The following is a 22,500-nucleotide window of genomic DNA, read 5'->3' on the forward strand; positions in this document are numbered from 1 at the left end:
TGAGACAGAAAGACTATGAGTGAGACAGTCACAGAGTGAGACACACAGAGAGTGAGACAGTCACAGAGTGAGACACAGAGAGAGTGAGGCAGTCAGAGAGTGAGACACACAGAGAGTGAGGCAGTCAGAGAGTGAGACACACAGAGAGTGAGGCAGTCAGAAAGAATGAGACAGTCGGAGAGTGAGACACAGAGAGCATGAGACAGTCAGAGGGTGAGACACAGAGAAAGTGAGGCAGTAAGAGAGAGTGAGGAAGTCAGAGAGTGAGACACAGAGAGAGTGAGGCAGTCAGAGAGAGTGAGGCAGTCAGAGAGAGTGAGGAAGTCAGAGAGTGAGACACAGAGAAAGTGAGGCAGTCAGAGAGAGTCAGGAAGTCAGAGAGTGAGACACAGAGAAATTGAGGCAGTCAGAGAGAGTGAGGAAGTCAGAGAGTGAGACACAGAGAGAGTGAGGCAGTCAGAGAGAGTGAGGAAGTCAGAGAGTGAGACACAGAGAGAGTGAGGCAGTCAGAGAGAGTGAGGCAGTCAGAGAGAGTGAGGAAGTCAGAGTGAGACACAGAGAAATTGAGGCAGTCAGAGAGAGTGAGGAAGTCTGAGAGTGAGACACAGAGAGAGTGAGGCAGTCAGAGAGAGTGAGGAAGTCAGAGAGTGAGACAGAGAGAGTGAGGCAGTCAGAGAGAGTGAGGAAGTCAGAGAGAGTGAGGAAGTCAGAGAGTGAGACACAGAGAGAGTGAGGCAGTCAGAGAGAGTGAGGCAGTCAGAGAGAGTGAGGCAGTCAGAGAGAGTGAGGAAGTCAGAGAGTGAGACACAGAGAGAGTGAGGCAGTCAGAGAGAGTGAGGCAGTCAGAGAGAGTGAGGCAGTCAGAGAGTGAGACACAGAGAAAGTGAGGCAGTCAGAGAGAGTCAGGAAGTCAGAGAGTGAGACACAGAGAAATTGAGGCAGTCAGAGAGAGTGAGGAAGTCAGAGAGTGAGACACAGAGAGAGTGAGGCAGTCAGAGAGAGTGAGGAAGTCAGAGAGTGAGACACAGAGAGAGTGAGGCAGTCAGAGAGAGTGAGGCAGTCAGAGAGAGTGAGGAAGTCAGAGAGTGAGACACAGAGAAATTGAGGCAGTCAGAGAGAGTGAGGAAGTCAGAGAGTGAGACACAGAGAGAGTGAGGCAGTCAGAGAGAGTGAGGAAGTCAGAGAGTGAGACACAGAGAGAGTGAGGCAGTCAGAGAGAGTGAGGCAGTCAGAGAGAGTGAGGAAGTCAGAGAGAGTGAGGAAGTCAGAGAGAGTGAGGAAGTCAGAGAGTGAGACACAGAGAGAGTGAGGCAGTCAGAGAGAGTGAGGCAGTCAGAGAGTGAGACACAGAGAGAGTGAGGCAGTCAGAGAGAGTGAGGCAGTCAGAGAGAGTGAGGCAGTCAGAGAGTGAGACACAGAGAGTGAGGCAGTCAGAGAGAGTGAGGCAGTCAGAGAGAGTGAGGCAGTCAGAGAGAGTGAGGAAGTCAGAGAGTGAGACACAGAGAGAGTGAGGCAGTCAGAGAGAGTGAGGCAGTCAGAGAGAGTGAGGCAGTCAGAGAGTGAGACACAGAGAGAGTGAGGCAGTCAGAGAGAGTGAGGCAGTCAGAGAGAGTGAGGAAGTCAGAGAGTGAGACACAGAGAGAGTGAGGCAGTCAGAGAGAGTGAGGCAGTCAGAGAGAGTGAGGAAGTCAGAGAGTGAGACACAGAGAGAGTGAGGCAGTCAGAGAGAGTGAGGCAGTCAGAGAGAGTGAGGCAGTCAGAGAGAGTAAGCACACACCTCTTAGCTCCACCAGCGTCTGGAGAAACGATGGTGCAGTTTTTCCATTCGTTTATATTTTCTTTGATCCACTTGAGAACGGCCGGCTCAGCGTACAGATTATCTACAGGGATGTCGAAAAAGCCCTGTGACACACACACACACGCACGCACACATGCACACACACACACACGCACACACACACGCACACACACACGCACACACACACGCACACACACACGCACACACACACGCACACACACACGCACACACACGCACACACACACCATTTATAGACCCCAGTATATTTATCCACATAATGATGACATTTGCCTCACTGCAGTCATTAACACTTATACCTGTGTCCATAGATGCGTTGCTATGGTAACGTTTAATTGACCTGACAGTAGTGAAATGCTACGTATTGCTAGCGTACTGCTGAGCTGAGAGCCACTGCTCTGTCCTGCATCCTGTTCAAATACTCGTTGGACACTTGTTGAACAGATTTATGGGACTGCCATAAAAACACACACCCACTTTTTAAATAGAGTCATGTGTGTGTGTGTGTGTGTGTGTGTGTGTGTGTGTGTGTACATACCTGTATTTGGGATGCGTGTAGGTCCATGGTTATAATGTGATCAGCGCCTGCTACAGAGAGCATATTTGCCACCAGCTTAGCAGAGATCGGGGCACGACTCTGTGAACGCACACACACACACACACGCCTCTTAATAACATTATAACATGATTATAAACATATCTATAATATTACAGTGTTACATGGAGGAAACATGAAAAGCCATGCTCGCCAATCTCTGTGCATTTATTCTGAATTGCAGTGTGTGTGTGTGTGTGTGTGTGAGAGAGAGAGAGAGAGAGAGAGAGAGAGAGAGAGAGAGAGAGACAGAGAGAGACAGACAGAGAGACAGAGAAAGAGACAGCGAGACAGACAGAGAGACACAGACAGACTTACAGACAGGCCGGTCAGATGGTCAGATGGTATCCAGTGTGTAATTGGTGAATTTGCGTGATTAGTGTTTATTAGTAACACTGTTAGTAACAGCGCTCTGTGTGTGTGTGTGTGTGTGTGTGTGTGTGTGTGTGTGTGTGTGTGTGTATATGTGCGTGTGTGTGTTAGTAAACTGGCTCTCTCACCCCCACCTTATCCTTCTTGTCCTGGCGGGCGTAGGGGAAGCAGGGGATGACGGCGGTCACTCGGGACGCTGAGGCTATTTTACACGCGTTTATCATGATTAACAACTCCATCAAATTGTCATTTATCTCACCACACCCACTCTGGATGATGTAGACGTCTTCTCCACGCACACTCTCCCCGATCTCTACACTGAAGACACATACACACACACACACACACACACACACATGAACGCATGGATTAAATCATTGTCTATAATCAGGTTTATGGTATCACAGCATCGCTTTGCATTAGGAGCTGTTAAAATGTTAAATGAATCACTGAGGAGTTGTTTACAAATGTAGTGAATCACTGAGGGTTCTAAGTGTTAAATGAATCACTCAGGGTTCTAAGTGTTAAATGAATCACTGAGGGTTCTAAGTGTTAAATGAATCACTCAGGGTTCTAAGTGTTAAATGAATCACTCAGGGTTCTAAGTGTTAAATGAATCACTCAGGGTTCTAAGTGTTAAATGAATCACTCAGGGTTCTAAGTGTTAAATGAATCACTGAGGGTTCTAAGTGTTAAATGAATCACTCAGGGTTCTAAGTGTTAAATGAATCACTCAGGGTTCTAAGTGTTAAATGAATCACTGAGGGTTCTAAGTGTTAAATGAATCACTCAGGGTTCTATGTGTTAAATGAATCACTGAGGGTTCTATGTGTTAAGTGTGTGTACAGAACACTGGTGCGTTCCCTGTATGCTGCGGTTCTTCAGGCAGACAAGAACACTTCAGGCAGTAATGAGACTCAGGTCTCAGAGCGTCTGAGCGAGGTGGGTTCAGTTTGTTTGTAAGTGACTCTGTGAGTCAACTCTCAATTGGCTCACTTCTGAAACTGAATCTTTTTTGTATGCAAGCTGCTGACCGCAAAGCTCAAACATCCAGATCAGACAAAAAGAGAAACTAAATGCTGGATGTGACAGATATAACGATGGTGTGTGTGTCGTGTGTTTTTACACAGATATCCCAGACAAACGTCCCACTTCACGGAGTAAACACGGCTAACTGGCTGGATCTGAAGGGGCTTTCTTTTCACTCAGCATGATTTGTTAACTACGTCCGTCAGTGGGCGTCTAATCATCGGTCACTTTGATCAGAGGAGCCGGTTCAGGGTTTGTGGACTCCTGAGGCAGGACTTTTGCACTGAGACTCTGATGCAGTTTCATAGTGATCTCTCTCAGGGTAAATGTCACTCAGACCAGTGCCAAAAACTGATATATTTTTAGCTGCTCTCTCTCTCTGTCTCTCTCTCTCTAACACACACACACACACACTAGTTTGACAGGTCTGAAAGTAACAGATGAACCCTAAATGCTGCCTCCATACAGAAAAATGTTCCCAGTCCAGATTTGTTTGGTGTCTGAAATCTTAAGCTGTGTTGCTAACAGTGGAATTTTCTGGCCTCTAGTTCAGGGTTGTGTTTCATTTCTGGTGAAGTGTGGAATAAATTCCAAACACTTCCTCGACCCGGTGTTGTCCTGACCGCTGACAGAGGCATGACTCTCAGGACTGGACTGTTTGGTTGTTGTTGTTGTGCAAATTTAATTGGATGATGCATCATTTGCATAAGCACATATTACCTTCTCTAATGTAAGTGTAGAGAAGTTTCTAGAAATGTGGCCACGCTCTGGTACCATTCCCTGTCACTGAGGCGCTGATGTTTAATGCTGAAGGTCTGCTTCTTCATCTTCAGTGTGTGATGTGACTATAGTAACAGCACAAGCTAATTAAAGCTAATGTTGACTGTTCCAGGTGAAAGACACAGACTGAAGGTAAAAGGGGAGGAGCCGAGATATCAGGAAAAATATTATATTTTATATTTTTAGTTGAAGGGGGGAAAAAAACTGTTTATAACTGCGTTATTCCATAAGATTGATCAGAATATGGACAGTGCACGTGAAGGGGGGGGGGGTGTTGTGGCTGCGATGCAGTTCATGCGCGAGGACGCGTTCTAGAACTTTACTGCTTTTTAAATCCTGACGGTTATTTCTTTTCCCAACGGTTTTAACGGGGGTTTTTTTTCAGTTCGCTCGTTAAGTGCGCAGAGCTAAAAGAAGTAAAAGTACAGGACAGTAACGGGGAATTCTGGGAAATGTAGTTCTCAGGTATCATTTTACTCATGCGCCGTAGCGACGGCTCTTTACCGCGGAAAACTACAAAACGTTTGAGGCACGCGGTTTAACTCACCATGACTAATCTACCAGGTGGCTATTAAAATAAATAAATAAAAAAACACTGACCATGTCTCCTGGTTGCTAAATTTTTTCGTCACCACCTTTCCCAGCTCCAAACCCAACCGATCAGCAATCTTCTGCGATAAATCTGGATGCGAGCTGCCACTGAAAATCTTGATGTTCGGCATTCTCGGCTGCTCCGGAGGCTCAATGGTGCCTGAGAGGGACAACAGGGCTTGAACAAAAAAGAAATAAAATTAAAAAAATAGCGTAAATAAGAGAGAAGTTCTGAAATAAACAGGACAAGAAGACTGAGAGGTCTGCGCGAGACTCTTACACAGACAGCTCTACAGCGCGAGAAGTGAGACGTCACGACCCCGCCCACTCTTACGCCGTGCGCTGATTGGACGGCCGGTCACCATGGAAACAACGGAGCCTTCGCGGTACATTCGGTTGATTAGCCTTTAGTTCACATTAATATTATTTTTGTTAAAAGCCGAAAACACCGACAGATTTCTGAATAAAGACATAAAGACTTATATAGCACAATTTAGCAATGTATAACAGGACAGCAAACTGCGCTCTTTATGCTAATCAGCAGCTTATTACACATGTATTAATTTACATATTACAATTTTTTTTTTCAAATGGTATCCAGTCACAGTTTATTTTTAATGTAGTTTTAACCCTATTTATTATTATTATTATTATTATTATTATTATTATTAAAGATTATTTTATATTTAATAATATCGAAGTCAGATAAATGTAACATCAGCAACCACGTGGGAGAGAGAAAAAATAAATAAATCATGACGTCATCATCACCATTGTATAATAGTAATAAAAATAAATAAATAAATAAATTGTAATTTGTAAACACATGCTGAACTTATGTCCTGTGTAAAGTCTTTGAAGGATTTATATCATTGAGCTTTCTGTGTAAAATGTTAGGTATAGTGTGAGCTACGTGTTTATGATACACTAAAGAACAGAAATGAGTTGAAATCCTCTGGTAGTGCAGTGCAGACGGAGCAGACACCGGACGTGTGTAAAAGTAAACAAGGCCGCTCCTCACTAATCACACCAGGCCACGCGGCGTCTCGGCTCTCTGCTCGTCTCACCAATCTGAGATAAGCAATAAACAAGACACATTTCCTCCAGTCCAGTCCAAAAGAAAAGTCAATTTTGAAGCAACTTTCATTTGAAATTAAAATTCTTCACCACGGAGATGACCTGGACCCGCCGCCCACATGCCCACGCCCACACAGCGACTCCTGGTCCTGCTGAAACCGTACAGAACCCTGCCTGGTGATCGACTTGGACATAATCAGGCCCACAGAGAGAGAGACAGATAAGAGCTGTGATCTGTGATACATCACAAACAAAGCAGAACAAAAGCTCGGTCTGGTCTGGGTGTATAAACCTAATGTTATACGTGTAAAAGAGAGTAAAATCATAGCTACAATTTTAACACGTTACACACAATGACTCTAATAAATGATTGTGATGATTTTAAGATTCTTCTTCTACAGGGAAAAAATTCTGTTCCCAAATGTGTGTGTTTAATTTTTTTTTGTTGTTTGAACTGACCACAGCTTTGCTTTAACAGATAAATCAATAATGCGTGGTTTCTCTGTGTCTCTCGTATCACCGTAGCATCAGAACCGAGTCAAAAATCACACATGGTACGACAGCACTAATCACCCTAAAATCCAAAGGAAGACGAATTTACGAGTGGCCTCATGTCCATCGTTGCACTCGTGTGTCTTCAGAGCTCACCCCTGAGTGATTTGCCTGGAGTGTTGTCTGTATTTGGAGTCCCGTCTGTGTGGAGTGAAAGGACAAGTTGTGTTTATTTGACGTTTTACCTGGAGGTTCTCCGGGATGTGTTGTCATCCTCTGAGTCACTGCGGTTAGTAGGGGGTGTCACTCGGTGGCCTTGGTTCATTAAACACAAAACACAAACTCACTCTGATGGACCTGAGAGCGAGTGAAAGAGCAAGAGAGAGAGAAAAGGAGAGAGAGAAAACACACAAAACAACTTCTTTCTCTAGAAACGTTATAATCTATTCTAATTGATTCCGATAAAATTCTATATTAAGTTTACTCTTAATTGTCTTTAGAAAATAATTAATGTAGCATGTTTTGATATGCAAATGACCGAGACCATCAACAAACATGCAAATTAGTCTTATGAGCTGTAAAGAGAGCAGCTAACTGCTTAGAACCGTACAAGTAGAAGTAGAAGTACAGTCCTAACTACATATATCTAATATATATATATATATATATATATATTACACCTCACAGCTGATTAATGTTAAAATCTCGTTGCATTACATTATAAAAATGTAAACTATTTTACACTTAAATTTCATGTTTTACAGGAAAATACTATTTTGTTTTTCACAAAAGCTTTTCACACACTTAACCTTCGACAATTAACAATACAGACATCTCACACCAACAGATTTGTCCGTGTATGACGCGAGTAAACACCCCACATCTCGCGAGAATATACGTGACATCACGTGACGCTTCAAGTCCGACGTGTTAACAGCGCCGCCATTTTGGAGAGGGCAGTTTTCCGGGTTTAACCCCTCAACTCGAATTGTATTTGGATTATCAACTAATTTTAGCTAAAAATCGTCGTGAAACTCTTGGATGAATATAAAATCACTGTCACCTCAAAAAAGAGGGACAGAACAATTATATGAAGATTTAACAATTAACAAGATTGAACAATTAAATGTTCCTTATGAGAAAATTCAATTCTTATTAGCATGAGGTCAAATCCATCACATTAGATTTAGCTAACTTGATCAGTTTATGATGTATTATTTCCTGTAAACGTGTTATTTTTTTTAGACAAAAACATTTTTTGTAGTTTCACACTTTTTGTAGTTTCCTTTTCAGAATGAAAACGCAAGTGTAAACCTTTACACCTTGCACCTTTACCCCATCTTCTAGTGCACTTATGTTAGAATTTTGTCCTGCTAGCTGTTTAATGCTAGCAAGAAGGCAGGGCTAGAGAGTGTGATGGAAATGAAATGATGTGTTAATACTCAAATAACCAACTTACTTTAAAACCAACTAGTTTTAAACTATTACTATTAACAGAATGGTTCAGATCATGGGTTAAATTTTGAAACTCTGGTTTCAGATACATTACAATGTGTTTTGAGTGAAGTACATGGCCATATCCATGCTAATAATGAGCCTCATTTATTGTGCTTTTTATTGTGTAGTTTGGAAATTATTTACATGTGTGTAAAATAATGATAAATGAAGCCCGATGCTTAGCAAAATATTTGGACATAAAGTATTCATCATCCACTAAAAGGCAGCCAGTTTTCCATGAAGTAAGCTGAAATCGCTGAAGCTAATTTTTCAGTGTCATAAAATATTGACAAGAAAAATTCCAAAAAGAAAATCACTTCATCAGAGGGGAAACAAGCGACTAAAGCCATTTTTTAAATTTATATTTATTCCATAAACATGATTACAAAACTCCAGTTACCAATATTACATTTTTCACCATACAGGCTGGTTCACAAATATTTAAACCTTTGAAACAGATACAACAGAAACAAAATACTAGAATAATTTACATTAAAATCTATAAAACAGAGATTAAATCACAAATTAGTGTCATTAATTAGCTGTCTGTTTTCATTTTTTTCATCAGTAATTGATTTTACTAGAGCACAACACTCTCACAATAAGATTGGTCCAATAACAAAACTCAACAAAGCCACAGCTTTTTCTCCTTTACCATAGGATTTTTTTTGTCTTTCACAATTTTTGGCTTTAAGACAAATATTTTTTTTTTTTAAAAATCCCATGATAATTCAGTGACCTTTTTCACTGCCTGAAAGGCAAAAAGGACAGAAGCCACATCAAGAAAACGACCTCACAGCACTTTCTAAGAAAAATATACACTTAGAAAATATGGTACAAATTGGCACGATGAAAAATATACAGGTTGTTCAATTTTTCCCCCTACATCAAGAGTTTTAATAATCCTCCTGGCAAAGATACCAGATGATACAAACAGGTCTGTTTTTCTGATGAAAAAGAAATAAATATGGCAAAAAAAAAAATAGTTATGTGAAATAAAACCCATGAAGGCGTAATACATTCGTAAATATGGCACACGGATGTTGTTTTTTTTTTTTTTGACTAACTGTAGTTGATGTAAATGCTGCGTTTCGTATTTGTTTACAAGGGAATTTTATAAGTCTGTGTAGTTCCCTTATCCAAAAAAAATAATAAATTATTGGGAAGAAAAAAATAAAATAAAATACAATGCTAGGGAAGGGAAGGCTGGGGTACTCACATTATTATTTTTTTTTTGTAAACATTAAATAACATTCAAACATCGCAAGAGAAAAAGAAAACAAATCGAACCAAAAAAGATGCTAAATAAGGGCATCTGCATGCACAACTTAGCTTGAATATCATGGTTATGCATGCACATCGCTAGCAACACTGGAAAAAACGCACAAAAATAATTTGGTCCTGTTGTCTGCAAAACTGAAACTTGATGCGTTTATTCGGGAATCTTTATGAAGAGATGGGTAAAGGTTATGATTAAAGTCACCCTTTCATGATCTCTACTGAATTACGGTAAGTGTCTGTCCAGTCCAGTCCCCCCTGTACCTCTTTTATTGTTTAATCCTTTTCGTAACCGGAGCATGACTCCAGGTCACTCAGTTGATCAAGTTTAACTAGGCATGTGCTAATATTCGGTACTCTTTAGTCGCTATGCAGCATTTTTACTTTGAAATCTGTTAAAGTTTCCAAAGTAAAGCAAATCTGGAGACTCTCTGACTGAGAGATATTTCGAAAGAATGCAAGTCAACTTCATTTTTAATTGATTCCATTTGGCTAGCTAATGTTTTGTAGCTCATATTTAGCTAGCTAACTGGAGTGTAACTCGAGTGATATCTTGATATGATATCAAAAATATCGCAATCATAAATTAGTGTTATTGTTATTAACAGTAGTCACTAGCTGACTGAATATCAAGAAGTATTTTTGCAGATATCTGTTAATTGTTAGAACTATAAAAATAGTATTAAAATATGATGAGTTTTTGTGGTTTTTGTTTTTTCTTTTTTAAATTTGGCACTACTATTTTGTTGGCACTGTTTTGGCATTTGATATTGTGTGTAATGAAAACATCTTCAAGTATTAAGATATGCTAATTATGTCGTCCCTACCAGCTAGCATAAGTCTGCTGGCTTAAATCCCAGAATAAGATTTAGGTTTAAAAACGCTGCCCTATGAATACAGGTACAAATAAACACACAGTCATGTCCTTTAAATATGCTGATATTGTAAATTGTGATGAAATGTTAAATAACTTATATTTGGCACATGCGTAGTTACAACACTTCCTCTTTTCTCTTTTGCTCAGTGGCTTTCTTTCTTTTTGCACCACACTAAGCAATGTAATCTCGAACAAAACAATGAACAAAAAAACAAACAAACAAAACAAACGATGATATCATTGTCCCCGATTGTACAGAAGACTCCACAAACCCATGTCTGCATATGTAACAACAGTAAAGTCCGAAATTATTCTCCAACCCACCCCAAAACCGCACACATACATTCCCACAACCACCACCACATTAAAAAACAGCAAATATTTATTATGTCGATAAAAATGTTCTGTACACTTAATTGTTCATATTTTGGCATGTTCATTTTAAACATGTTTGATATAATCTTATTTTGTAAATAGTGCATATGTTCCTGTACAACAGCATTTCGATACTGGCAGAGAGGACTTGGGTCAGCCTATGGCACTGGTTGACCAAACCCTCAATACTTGAACCATAAATTAAACATAATACTAAGGACAACTGTTACATTAAGACACGAGTGTCTTATACAAAAGTAGGATGTCCTTTTCGAATTATGCGCTACCCGTGGAGTTCCCGAATCCATCTTTCCAAATGGTTGGCACAGTAACACTCTTAATGAGGGGAATACTTCAAAACAAAAACAAAAAACAACCTGACCCCAGAACAAACAGAAGGCAACCGTTTTGCAAGGTGATGGGCTCGTTTTTGAACAACAGTGTTAGCACACGGATTGAACACTTATAGCGCTTGAACTGTGACGGAGAGAAGAAAACGCCCACCCCAAATGTAATACTACACCAGAGTATGATTCAAGGTGGCTTTCAAGGCAATGTCTCTTTAAAAATAAAAACTGATCAAAATAACTGAATCGATTACAAAAATGCAACAAAGCAGCAAATGGCAGATAGATGCAGCTGTGATACAGTGACTCCACTTAGTCAGTAGGTAGCTTAGCAGGGCTGTCATGCAGGGTGTACCCACTTTCCTGTGGGGCAGGCAAAGGACTGTGGGTAAAGTCAGTGCCATGCAGCTCTGAGTAGTGTTTGGGGGGGTAAACGGCTCAGAAGGAATTCGACAGGAGACGAGGACTCACATGGGTACTTTGCAAAGAGAAAATATTACCTCTGTTTCTCTACCAAAGCTGCCAATGCAACCCCTTTAATGTCCCTTTTACCCGCTAAAAGTTCATCACGGGCAAACTTTGTGGTGCTCTTGTGGCGGTACATCTTTTTGTGAGCCGGCCGGTGTGGAAGCGGGAGGCAATCCAAACCGATAGGAGGGAAGAAGCCAGGTGCAAGAAGTTTCGATGAGGTCTTACCATCACGCCCCGTCCCTTTCTTCCCCTTACTTGCTCCTGACGCACTGCTCCGTTTCTTAAGGTCAGCACTGCTACCAAGTATTTTCAGTGTTTGGCTTTGGAGAGCGTGCTGCCCAGGTGACAGACAAGGTCCCCAAAGTGGTTCCACTGAGGCCCGCATGAAGCGTTGTACCTCAGCCATGCCAGAGACTATATTGGACAGGATGTTTGACGGCTCTTGGAACTCACCCTGATCATCATCTGATAGAGCTCCAGGATTGGGCCAGTCCCCCTGAGCCCCTATTATGTTTAGGGAGGGGGTTGGAGAAGGAGCACCGCTATCTAATTTCCTCTCACCTTTAGCTGCTTTCCCCTCTAGTAATGCCTTGATTTTCTTAGCAGAATGCGAACCCTGTTTGGGCAGCTTAACCCTCTCACCTTTAGCCGCCTTGGGAGTTTTGGTCTTTTTGGTGCTTTGTCCATTCTTTCCTCCCTTCTTTTTAGACCTCTTAAGACCTTGAAGCCCTTCTTTATCATCCTCCGCAGTGAAGGTTTGTAAGAGGTGTGCATTTTGCGATGCATCTTGCTCCACTTGTTGGACAGTGCTGCAGTTCCACCTCACATTAGCCCCTGCTGCTTCTAGAAACCCTCCCCCTTTGCCACAGTTCCCCAGCAGCTGTGGTGAGGGGCTAGGGGTGTCAGGTGGGGACATTTCAGACAAGGAGGAATGCCGGAACTTGTCAGGGGTGAAGTTTGATATGTCAAGCAAGTCAGTGGACTCTCGAAGCGGAGTGATCTCCTCAAGACTCTGCTGCAGAACGAGCTGAGGGCTGCAATGTGAGAGAAAACCATCACTGATCTCGCTCATCTCTTCTTCTCTTTCTCGTTCACCATCTCTCAGACTAAGAGAACTATAGTTGCTTGAAGCTGCAGAAAGAGATCCCAGGGAGTTAAAACTGACAAGCCGGCCCATGCCGTTTTCAGCTCGTGATCCCACTGGACTACGCCCATAATCAGTATCAGAATGGGGTTCTGTCAAGAGTGGTTCTTCAAATGCCATCCTGCAGGTACCCAGCGGTACCTGGCTATACCCTGTCACTGTTGTGCTGTCCCCTGCTAGTACAGAAATTGGCCTTTGAAAGCCTGACGGCATTACTGGGGACTGAGTTGGGATGTCTGGAGAGAACGACAGCTGCTCAACTGTGGGCTGGGAAGGCCAGTTGACAGGGTAACTTTGTTCAGGGTGGTCGGTCTCAGGGAATGATGTTTGGTGTGGGACGGGCTCGAGAGGCTGGGGTGAGTGAGGGAGCTCAGATTCTGATGGAGGGGAAAGTACACAAGTTTGAACTGGTTGCAGAGGGGCTGCAACTGGTAGCAACCCTGTCTGCTGCTGGTCTGTAGAAAAATATGTGCTGGAAGAATCAGAAGCTTCCAGAAGAGTCTGTAGATATCCACCAGGCAGGAGGTCCACATTCTCATTAGTCCCAGGGGCAGTGGGATTCAAAGTGCATTTTTCGATCGAGGTCTCATTTGTGAGAAGGTTACTTTCCAAAGAGTCACTAAGGTTTTCAGGTAAACAAGAACTTAACTCTGTAAGTTCAGAGGCAGTGGCGTTTTCCTCTTTCTGTGCTTCCTGTAGCTTTTTAGCCCTCAGCCTGGCTTCACTTTTGAATTTCTTTAACTTCACTGTTTTATCTAGCTTTCTCATCTCCTCTCTCTCTTGTGTTCTGCTCTTAGCCCTGGCTGGATGTGTAGTTTTACCTGTCTCTACATAGTCCAAGGCATCATGTGTTGTGGCCCCTTGTAGGTCTTCTGTGCTTTTTACTGAGTCAGTCATTTCTGGTTGATTGTTACACAAGGCAGCAGCAGTTTGGCTGGGGATTGGAGTCTCTACAGCAGGGACCCGTTGAATCCTGAGTCTTGCGCTCCTTTGTTTGCGTTTAGGGGTAGTACTTGGTGGCCTTTTGCAGCCATTGAGGCGTTTGGTTTTGTCTGCAGCTGCTAAGGAGTTTTGCTCCTGCTGTTCCTTTTCCTTCTTCTGCCAGTAGGCCTTCAGTGGTGCCAGTTTTTCATAGTGCAGTAAGGAGTCTGGATTTAGATTTACCATTGAGACTGAAGGTTCCACTCTACTCAACCTCACCTGCATGTGCTTCTCACCTTTAAAGCGGTTGATGATAATGTATTTAATGATGACAGGTGGCTCCTTTCGACACGACCGGCGCCGTTTCTTTGGACACCAGTCATCATCCCACTCCTTCTTAGGGCCGACTGACAGCTTCTTCCGCTTTTCTGCATTCCTCTCACTCTCTATTGAGTCCACATCATATAGGTAGTCTTCTCGGAAAGCAACCTTCCTCTTGGCTCGAAGGCGGTAGCTGAGCTGGCTGGAGGAGCTAGAATTTTCCCTGGACAGTTGCCCATGAGGTTGCTGGGCTTGCCAGGTGTCAGGGGAGCCTGTGCAGTAGCTGTCATCACTGAACTCGCCAGAATCTTCTGGTGAGTTACTGAGGTCAAAAAGAAAATTGCTGTTGGGGGTTGTTGGGGCCTCTGCCTTGTCCTCGCTAGATTGGTCTGTCTTGTCTTGTAAACTTTCTGTTCTGCTACAAGGTAGAGTGGGAAAAAAGCCTAGCTGGGATTCGTCTTGCAGGGGGACCTCGGCCCGTTCTTGTGCCACATCTGGGTACGACTCGTAGCGAATTTTGAGCGAACAGACATCGGTACCCAGTGTTGACTCCTCATCCTGGAACATGTAGTTTTCCACATCTTCCTCGCAAAACAGATTGACTGCCAGCTCACTGCGAGAGCACAAGTCTAACAGTTCCATACGACTCTCACTGATCAGGGACTCCAGGCAGCTCCAGTCTTGAGCCTCCTCCCCCAAGCTCTCATATATACTCCTAGAGGTTGGATCATCATCCGATTCGCTCTCTCGCATCGACTTGCCTTCTTCTGCATTGTCATTAATTCCAGCTGGATGGGTGGGGCCACTGAGCAACTGATCAGATAGCACTTGGTCACCATAACGGCCAGTTGTGGTGGCAGAGCTGAGGCACTGCATGCTGATGTTGGAGGAAGGGCAGGACTGAAAATCGGAGGTTAACCCAAGAACAGACTCGCATGATTGGTTCTTAGGAAGTAAACAACTTATGCAATCTCCTCCTCCAGAATCCATGCTGGAAAGGGGTGGCCTGTCACAGCTCTGAGGCATGGACCAGGGACTCACAGGCTTGGAGCAAGTGAGGGATGAGAGGGAGGAGAGAGATGAGAATGACGAGAGGGAGGAGAGAGAGGTGGCTTTGGAGACAGAGTCATCCTGCAGGTCTGTCACACTGAAGGGAACTTCGGCTGTCTGACTGGAGGAATCCAGAGTGGGTGGGGATAGAAGAGGAGGCTCGCTGGAGTCACAGTGCGTCAGAACATGTGATTTGTCAGAAAGATGATCATGCGTGTCTAAAAAAAGAAATAAAGAAAAGCTTATGTCAGATTAATTATAATATCAGGCTGGTCTTGTGGCCATGGCACACCAAAAAAAAAAAATCCAGCATCCATAAATAAGATTTAAATGAAACAGTAAATGAACAGACTACTGTCTGCTTGTGACTGCTTAAGAAAATGAGAGTTTTCTCCTTCAGTGCTATGCGATATGAGAGCACAGTGTAGCAGCACTGCTAATGTGGCAGGGTAACGTTATAGGCTAATTAATATTTAAATGCATTTGGTGACTAAATAGTTTAAGTAATTAAAACTTGAATTCAGTTTTAATGGAATTCGATGCTTCTAACACAGACTTCCTTATATAACAGTCCTCAGTCTCTCTCTGCTAGTCAAGACGCTAATTCATCTGAGAGCATTACAGAGAATATTACATGAATGGGTTATTAAATAAGGAAATAACAAAATCTAACATGTGGTAATAAAGTGGAAATATCAGCATGATGTCAGGCTCTGCTGGAGTAGGAGTAAATAGTCCTAATTACAGACACTCCAGAGTGAAAATTTAAGTCCCTGCTCATCATGGTAAATGGAGGAAGAAGGAAGATCTATACTTGCATGGCAACTTTTGAGCTGTCAATTCAGAGCTTGTAATTTTTCCTAAATAAATATGACCAAGGTCTGCCTGTCATGACAGGAATTGGCTGTTTGACTTTGACACTGCTACTGACCAACCACAGTAACTACAGTATGCTGCAAAACCTTTTCTGTGTTCTGCTCTGGAAATAAAATTCTCATTAGTTTTCAGTAATTTCCTTTCCCACCAGAAACAGTGGCATGGAAGTGCATACACACTGAAGACCATGGTACAGGATGGAGTTAACTCACTTCCCATGGTAAAACAGTTGAAACTGGTGGCAAGCGCACAATATGCTTGTCATTTAATTGGTTAAAATTGGGGAAACACTGATTCCATGCAATTCTGAAATATGGATGAAGTATAAGCTAGCTAATGATTCAAAGTAGCAAGAAGCCATACAACTTTTTATATGAAATACACTATATTGCCAAAAGTTTTGGGACACCCCTCCAAATCATTGAGTTCAGGTGATATTTTTCAGGGGTTGGGCTCGGCCCCTTAGTTCCAGTGAAAGGAACTCTTAATGCTTCAGCTTCATACCAAGACATTTTGGACAATTTCATGCTCTTTGTGGGAACAGTTTGGGGATGACCCCTTCCTGTTCCAACATGACTGCACACCAGTGACCAAAGCAAGGTCCATAAAGACATGGATGAGTGAGTTTGGTGTGGAGGAACTTGACTGGCCTGCACAGAGTCCTGACCTCAGCCCCATAGAACACCTTTGGGATGAATTAGAGCGGAGACTGTGAGCCAGACCTTCTCATCCAACATCCGTGCCTGACCTCACAAATGGGCTTATAGAGAAAAATTCCCATAAACACACTCCTAAACCTTGTGGAAAGCCTTCCCAGAAGAGTTGAAGCTGTTATAGCTGCAAAGGGCGGGACAACTCCATATTACATTCATGTGCATGTAAAATCAGACGTCCCAAAACTTTTGGCAGTATAGTGTATGTTAAAGGCAGAGTGATGGTGGAAACTAGATAAAATTGTTCTGGTGAAATAATAATAATAAAAAAAACTCAATTTCAACATTATGTCACAATTTGTTGGGAACATAGGCCCTTTACGTGGAACATTTTTCTAAATGCAACCTTCTTTAAGCTTATAAAATAAAATAAAATAAGCAGAACATCTATTGTCTGGAATGTGAATTGCAAACACAAGGAAACACCCCCCCAAATGTGCATCTTTATAGAGGGGCAATGCAGAAAAGAAGGAATAATAATAATAATAATAATAATATAATTGGTTTTTGTCTAGTACCGTTGTCTGTGGTGTTAGGACTGGGGCAGCGCTCTGGCCCTGCGAATCCCGACTCCTGTAGGACATCCATCAATCTGGAGAAAGTCTACACTGCTTAAACATCATTCTTACTTTCCGATCTGTGGAGACACACACACACACACAGCGAAAGTGAGAAACGCCACAACATATTTCCTCTCCTTAGGCAAAAACAAACCCATTTAAGCAGAAATACAAGAAGCCTTATCACAGGAATCCACACAACTCGCACCTTCCTTTACTTTCATTTTCTCTGTGTACCCACATTAATCTGTTTTCCTCCCTCCCTCTTCCTCTCACACACAGTGTTGCTGAGATTTGGGCTATATTACATCACTCTGTCCTCTGTGTGTCCTGCTCTGTGATGCAGCAGATGGATGGAAGGGAAGAGTTTGTTTAAAATGGTGTGGAAATGAAGTGTGTTTCTGAAACCTGGAGATCTCCTGCTGTTGTGAACGTTCAAAAGTGAAACAATATATTTTGTGGTCCTGTCGAAGAAAAACCAAGAACTTAAACATGTACCTAGGGTTCTAACAACGTCCAAAACCAGAAAGATAACTTGGGGGAAAGAGTGGTTTACAATTACATCGGTCATCATCTAACATTTATGTACTTAAATCATTTTGTATTAGTGTTTTTATTCACTACGGAATAGAATTTAAAGAAAACTTGTGATGCTGAGGCAACATGTCCTTAAAGTGATTACAGCATAATCATCTAACCAAGGGCACAAGCTAACAAGGAAAATGTGTCCGTGTTGATTTCAGGTTTCAACTTTAAAGTTCTTTATTTAAAGCCTGTAATGATTTAATAAGATGCAAATTAAGATCTACAAAGTGAACCAATGTCACCGTGATTCAGCAACGTGAAAACAATTCTGTTTCAGTGTAAAATATGTGATAGCTTTGAGGCCACATGCCCGATACACTGAAAATGTTAAGAGAGCATTAAAAACTTTCAGTCCTGGTGAAGGAGGTGTGGCCTTTGTGTCAGTCCCAGTGAAGGAGGTGTGGCCTTTGTGTTATTCCTTGTGAAGGAGGTGTGGTCTATGTGCATGTCAGTTCTGGTGAAGGAGGTGTGGCCTTTGTGTTAGTTCTGGTGAAGGAGGTGTGGTCTATGTGCATGTCAGTTCTGTTGAAGGAGCCATGGCTTTTGTGTTAGTCCCAGTGAAGGAGGTGTGGTCTATGAGCATGTCAGTTCTGGTGAAGGAGGTGTGGCCTTTGTGTTAGTTCTGGTGAAGGAGGTGTGGTCTATGTGCATGTCAGTTCTGGTGAAGGAGGTGTGGCCTTTGTGTTAGTTCTGGTGAAGGAGGTGTGGTCTATGTGCATGTCAGTTCTGTTGAAGGAGGTGTGGCTTTTGTGTTAGTCCTGATAAAGGAGGTGTGTCAACATTCCGTGCCTGTCAATCTCTGTTAAGGAGCCAATGCATAGCCTTGTCCTTATCAGTCCTAATAAAAGAGGTGGGGTCTGGCCTATGTGTCTGTCAGTCCTAATAAAAGAGGTGTGGCCTATATGCCCTTTCAGCCCTAGTGTTGGAGTCATGTATGGTCTCTGTGCATGTATGTCCCCTTGAAGGAGGCGTGGTCTCTGCACTCTTCTGTCCCATTAAATAAGGGGTGGTCTATGTACTCTTCCATCCCACTAAAGGAGGCGTGGTCTATCTTCCTGTCAGACCCCATTCTTCCCCATAAAAATCAACCTGATTCCACAGAAACGTACCTCAGACACGAAACTGCTGATCACGTACAGAGCTAGGCTTCACATCGTTTCCGCTACACTGCACTGATCCGAGATCAGAATAAACCGAGGCAGGTGGAAGGGGGAACCATCTGCAAAAGGCTGTTATTAAAAAACGAAATTAATATTTATCCAGCCTTAACACCTAGCCGAGAGAGCCAGACAGTGGGATTATGGGATAGCGAGAGAGAGTCAGTGAGGAGAGAGTGAGATGTTCTCTACCTTTGTGTAAATGTCGCTGCATCTGCCCACCTACTGCATTTCTCACAATTAAGATGAGCCGCACTGTGACAGCAGCACGCAGTGCAACACAACACTGTTCTGTGTGTGTGTGTGTGTGTGTGTGAGAGAGTGTGTGAGTGTGTGAGAGAAAAGGAGGACACAAAAAAAACAGTTGGACTGTAATCAGATCATAGATCAGTAGGTCCACCTCAGTCTGTTTACACTTGTCAGTCCACTCAGTTCGTTCACATATCAATCAATCCATCTGTCCATCCATCCTGTAACACATCAAGTCATCTTTCTGCACTCGTCCATCTCAGAAAACGCAAAAAAAAAAAAAAAACCCAAACACTGTCAGTAGACACATGCATCAACAGGAATAAAACTCTGCGTGTGTCTGTTAGTAAAAGTGAAATAATCAAAGACAGGGTGGTGTGATGAGAAGTTACTGTTACCACTCTGAGTCTGATTACAGAGTTTATTCCTCTTGTTCCGCAGAACTTTCCTTACGATTTCCATTTCTATTTATTAAGGAACGACACGTCATACTGTACTTCTTGTTGTTGAAAGTCTGCACAAGTTCCTCACTTCTGCTACAACAGCTTCAAACATTCGTCCCCTCAGCAGCCTCCATTTTTTTATCTCTTCCCTGAAATCAAGAAGACCACAAAAGTAAATGGCCCTGCTAGCCAGAAACCACAACAACGTGTAAACTCCTCTGTCAGAAAATGTACCGTTACAGCTTTGTTTTCTGACTGATACAAAGCTCTGACACTGGAGACTCCTTCCATGAATGGTACAAAAACATCTCCTCACAGAACACGTCATCACATCGACAGGTCCCTGTAACGAGCCGTTCCTCATAACAGAAAGGATCATGTATAAGAACAGGGATGCTAATATAAACCTGTAATTTGCACGGGATCTGCTGTTCGAGACAACAAAACATCTTTCTGACCAGTAAGAGCGCAAACGTCCAACACCAGACACATTCTGTCTTTTGACTAGAGCAGAAACTGTGGATGCTTTGCTTTCTTTTTCTTTTTTTGCTGAACTGTTTCTTTACATTCAGGTCTATCCCAGAATCCCCAGAAGTCCCACTGGCCTACTAACACACCTTTAAGTTAAAAACGCTCGTCCAGTTCACCGAGTTGTTTCCACATCACGGTCACAGGCACTTAAATAATTCCATCAACAGAGACAATACAGTGTATATGACTACTTTATGTCGTTACAAACCTCTTCTTACAGGAAAGGTGACTATGATTAGTTACATGCAACAATAATTATCCGTCTGAAAACTAGCTGCTAGCAATGCATTACAAATGTGTGGATTTTTTGTGAAATGTTCAACCTTTCATAACTGAAAGCAGCAAGTTAGCAACTTGACCTATGCTCCTGGAGTGCTAGCGATAACTAAGTGGCTATTTAAAGCACAAAATCAGCCGTAGGTCTCGAACAGATTTCAGGTGTTCGTTTTATTGGAGCTGCTCTAAGGAGAAATTGATGAGTTCTGAGGAGAAATTCATGAGTTGTGGAGACAAATTGATGGGATTTGACAAGAAATTGATGAGATCTGGGGACAAATTGATAAGTTTTGAGGAGAAATTGATAAGTTCTGAAGAGAAATTGCTAAGTTCTGAAGAGACACTGATAAGTTCTGAGGAGAAACTGATGAGTTCTGAGGAGAAATTGATGAGTTCTGAGGAGAAACTGATGAGTTCTGAGGAGAAACTGATGAGTTCTGGGAAGAAATTGATAAGTTCTGAGGAGAAATCGATGAGTCAGAACCAAAATGAAGAAAATTTGCCCTACGCAGGGCAATTTCAGTAACTGCTGATGAGGCTGGTGGTGAATCCCGAGTCTCTGGAACATACAGTGAGGTGGGAATACACTTTAGTTGGGACACCAGTTTATCAACTGGCCACACACACACACACACACACACTCAAACACTAGAGGCAATTTACATTCACCAATCCACCTATTTTAAGCAGACATAAGGAAACCAGAGAGAACCCACGGGGGAGAACGTCCAGAGAATCTCCGTACAAAACAGTAACCTGGCCTCAGGATCGAAACTGGGGATACTGGAGCCACGAGGATACAATTTGCTCTGTGAAGATGACAACCTACAAACAAACATATTCCACATATGTCACAATGAACTGTTCTGCTGTTTGAATTATTTTTCCCAACACTACACTTTAAATCTGTTTAAACACAGCAAGTTCATTTACAAAAATTACACCCAAATGACGGTTTAATAAAATACGCCACTTAAAGGTGCACTCTCAGAGGTTCAAGTGAAGCGACGGGCAAGTTAGGAAGCGTCACTGCATACTGACGACGATAATAATGATTCTAACGATCACTGGTGTGCAGAATAACACAAATTCCTGAGGTGAAAAATGTTAGCTGTGAACTTTGTTTATTCCAAACAGTACTGCAGAACAGAGTCATGGGGGGGGGAGAAGCTAACAAACATTGCTTTAGTTAGCTGATCATTTTCATGAATAAGGAACAAACTGAAGAACAAGTGAGGTTTTAAATCTCAGTGGAATCTTGTGGCGCATCGTTAGCATGTCTTATACCTCAGTCTTGCTCCCCTGTGTAATTGTAAAGGTTTTTAATACCATAACTCTATTATAATTTGTTTCTGTCACAGCTAATGGATAAAGGGAAAGGTGTGTGAAACTCTGTAAGACTGTGCTGAAAGACTTTGGCCTTTTGCCACACTACAATAACACACAAGAACAACAACACAGCGTTTAGCTTCTGGTTTCCAGTCAGATCGTCCGCATGGCTGTTCTCCATCTGGGATAAACACATCATGACGTGTGTGATTAAAAACACAAATGAACTTGTTTAACAGGGCAGTGTGCTCAGTGTGTCCCTCGTGTCATGTTTACATTCGTTTCACAGCCTGTTTTTGTTGCTTGGTGGAAACTAACAAGCTAAATGCTAATCCTAAGGGAAACAGTGATGACGTCGACATGCCGTTCGATTCTAACGGTTTTTCTGGTGGACTGGTAGCGCGCGCGTGTTGATACAGCTAGCTAGTGTGCTAGTGTGCACAGCCGTGCTGTTCTTTCAGCATGCCGCAAAGGTTCGGCCAGTAATGCAGCACACATACACACACACGCGCGCGCGCGCGCGCGCACACGCACATACACACTTAAACGTTATTAAAACGCTTGACACTGAACGGCACGTGATGCTCGTTATTCTGTGCGTGTCTATAGGGGTGCGTCTATACCTCCTCCAGCTCAGTATAAGCGGGTGGTGTGTGTGTGTGTGTGCGTGTGCGTGCGTGCGTACGCGTGTATGCGCATCGTGTTTGCCAATGCGTATTCATGAATACGCGCGCGACTGTTTTTCTGT

General features: G+C 42.6%; 2 protein-coding genes across 4 annotated transcripts in view; both read right to left on the reverse strand.

Annotated features, from left to right (window-relative positions):
* Positions 1-5,492, reverse strand: part of prps1a (phosphoribosyl pyrophosphate synthetase 1A) — a 10,483-nt gene extending 4,991 nt beyond the window's left edge. Inside the window, exons 1-4 of one of the 2 annotated variants that reach the window (XM_058383660.1) lie at positions 5,193-5,492; positions 2,918-3,101; positions 2,355-2,453; positions 1,778-1,902 (exon numbers count right to left, since the gene is read on the reverse strand). In XM_058383660.1, coding sequence (XP_058239643.1) covers positions 1,778-1,902; positions 2,355-2,453; positions 2,918-3,101; positions 5,193-5,314 — 530 coding nt within the window. In that variant the 5' untranslated portion in view covers positions 5,315-5,492. Of the gene's footprint in view, positions 1-1,777; positions 1,903-2,354; positions 2,454-2,911; positions 3,102-5,192 lie in introns of both variants that reach the window. The other variant, XM_058383659.1, reaches the window with a different exon arrangement.
* Positions 5,493-8,623: 3,131 nt separating this feature from the next.
* nexmifa (neurite extension and migration factor a) overlaps positions 8,624-22,500 on the reverse strand; it is a 14,700-nt gene continuing 823 nt past the window's right edge. Inside the window, exons 1-3 of one of the 2 annotated variants that reach the window (XM_058383978.1) lie at positions 18,877-22,257; positions 17,141-17,259; positions 8,624-15,251 (exon numbers count right to left, since the gene is read on the reverse strand). In XM_058383978.1, the coding sequence (XP_058239961.1) occupies positions 11,623-15,251; positions 17,141-17,210 (3,699 nt within the window). In that variant the 5' untranslated portion in view covers positions 17,211-17,259; positions 18,877-22,257 and the 3' untranslated portion in view covers positions 8,624-11,622. Of the gene's footprint in view, positions 15,252-17,140; positions 17,260-18,876; positions 22,258-22,500 lie in introns of those variants that run through there. The other variant, XM_058383977.1, reaches the window with a different exon arrangement.

The sequence above is a fragment of the Hemibagrus wyckioides genome, linkage group LG28 (genome assembly GCF_019097595.1).
Source record: "Hemibagrus wyckioides isolate EC202008001 linkage group LG28, SWU_Hwy_1.0, whole genome shotgun sequence".
NCBI classification, from domain to species: Eukaryota; Metazoa; Chordata; class Actinopteri; order Siluriformes; family Bagridae; genus Hemibagrus; species Hemibagrus wyckioides.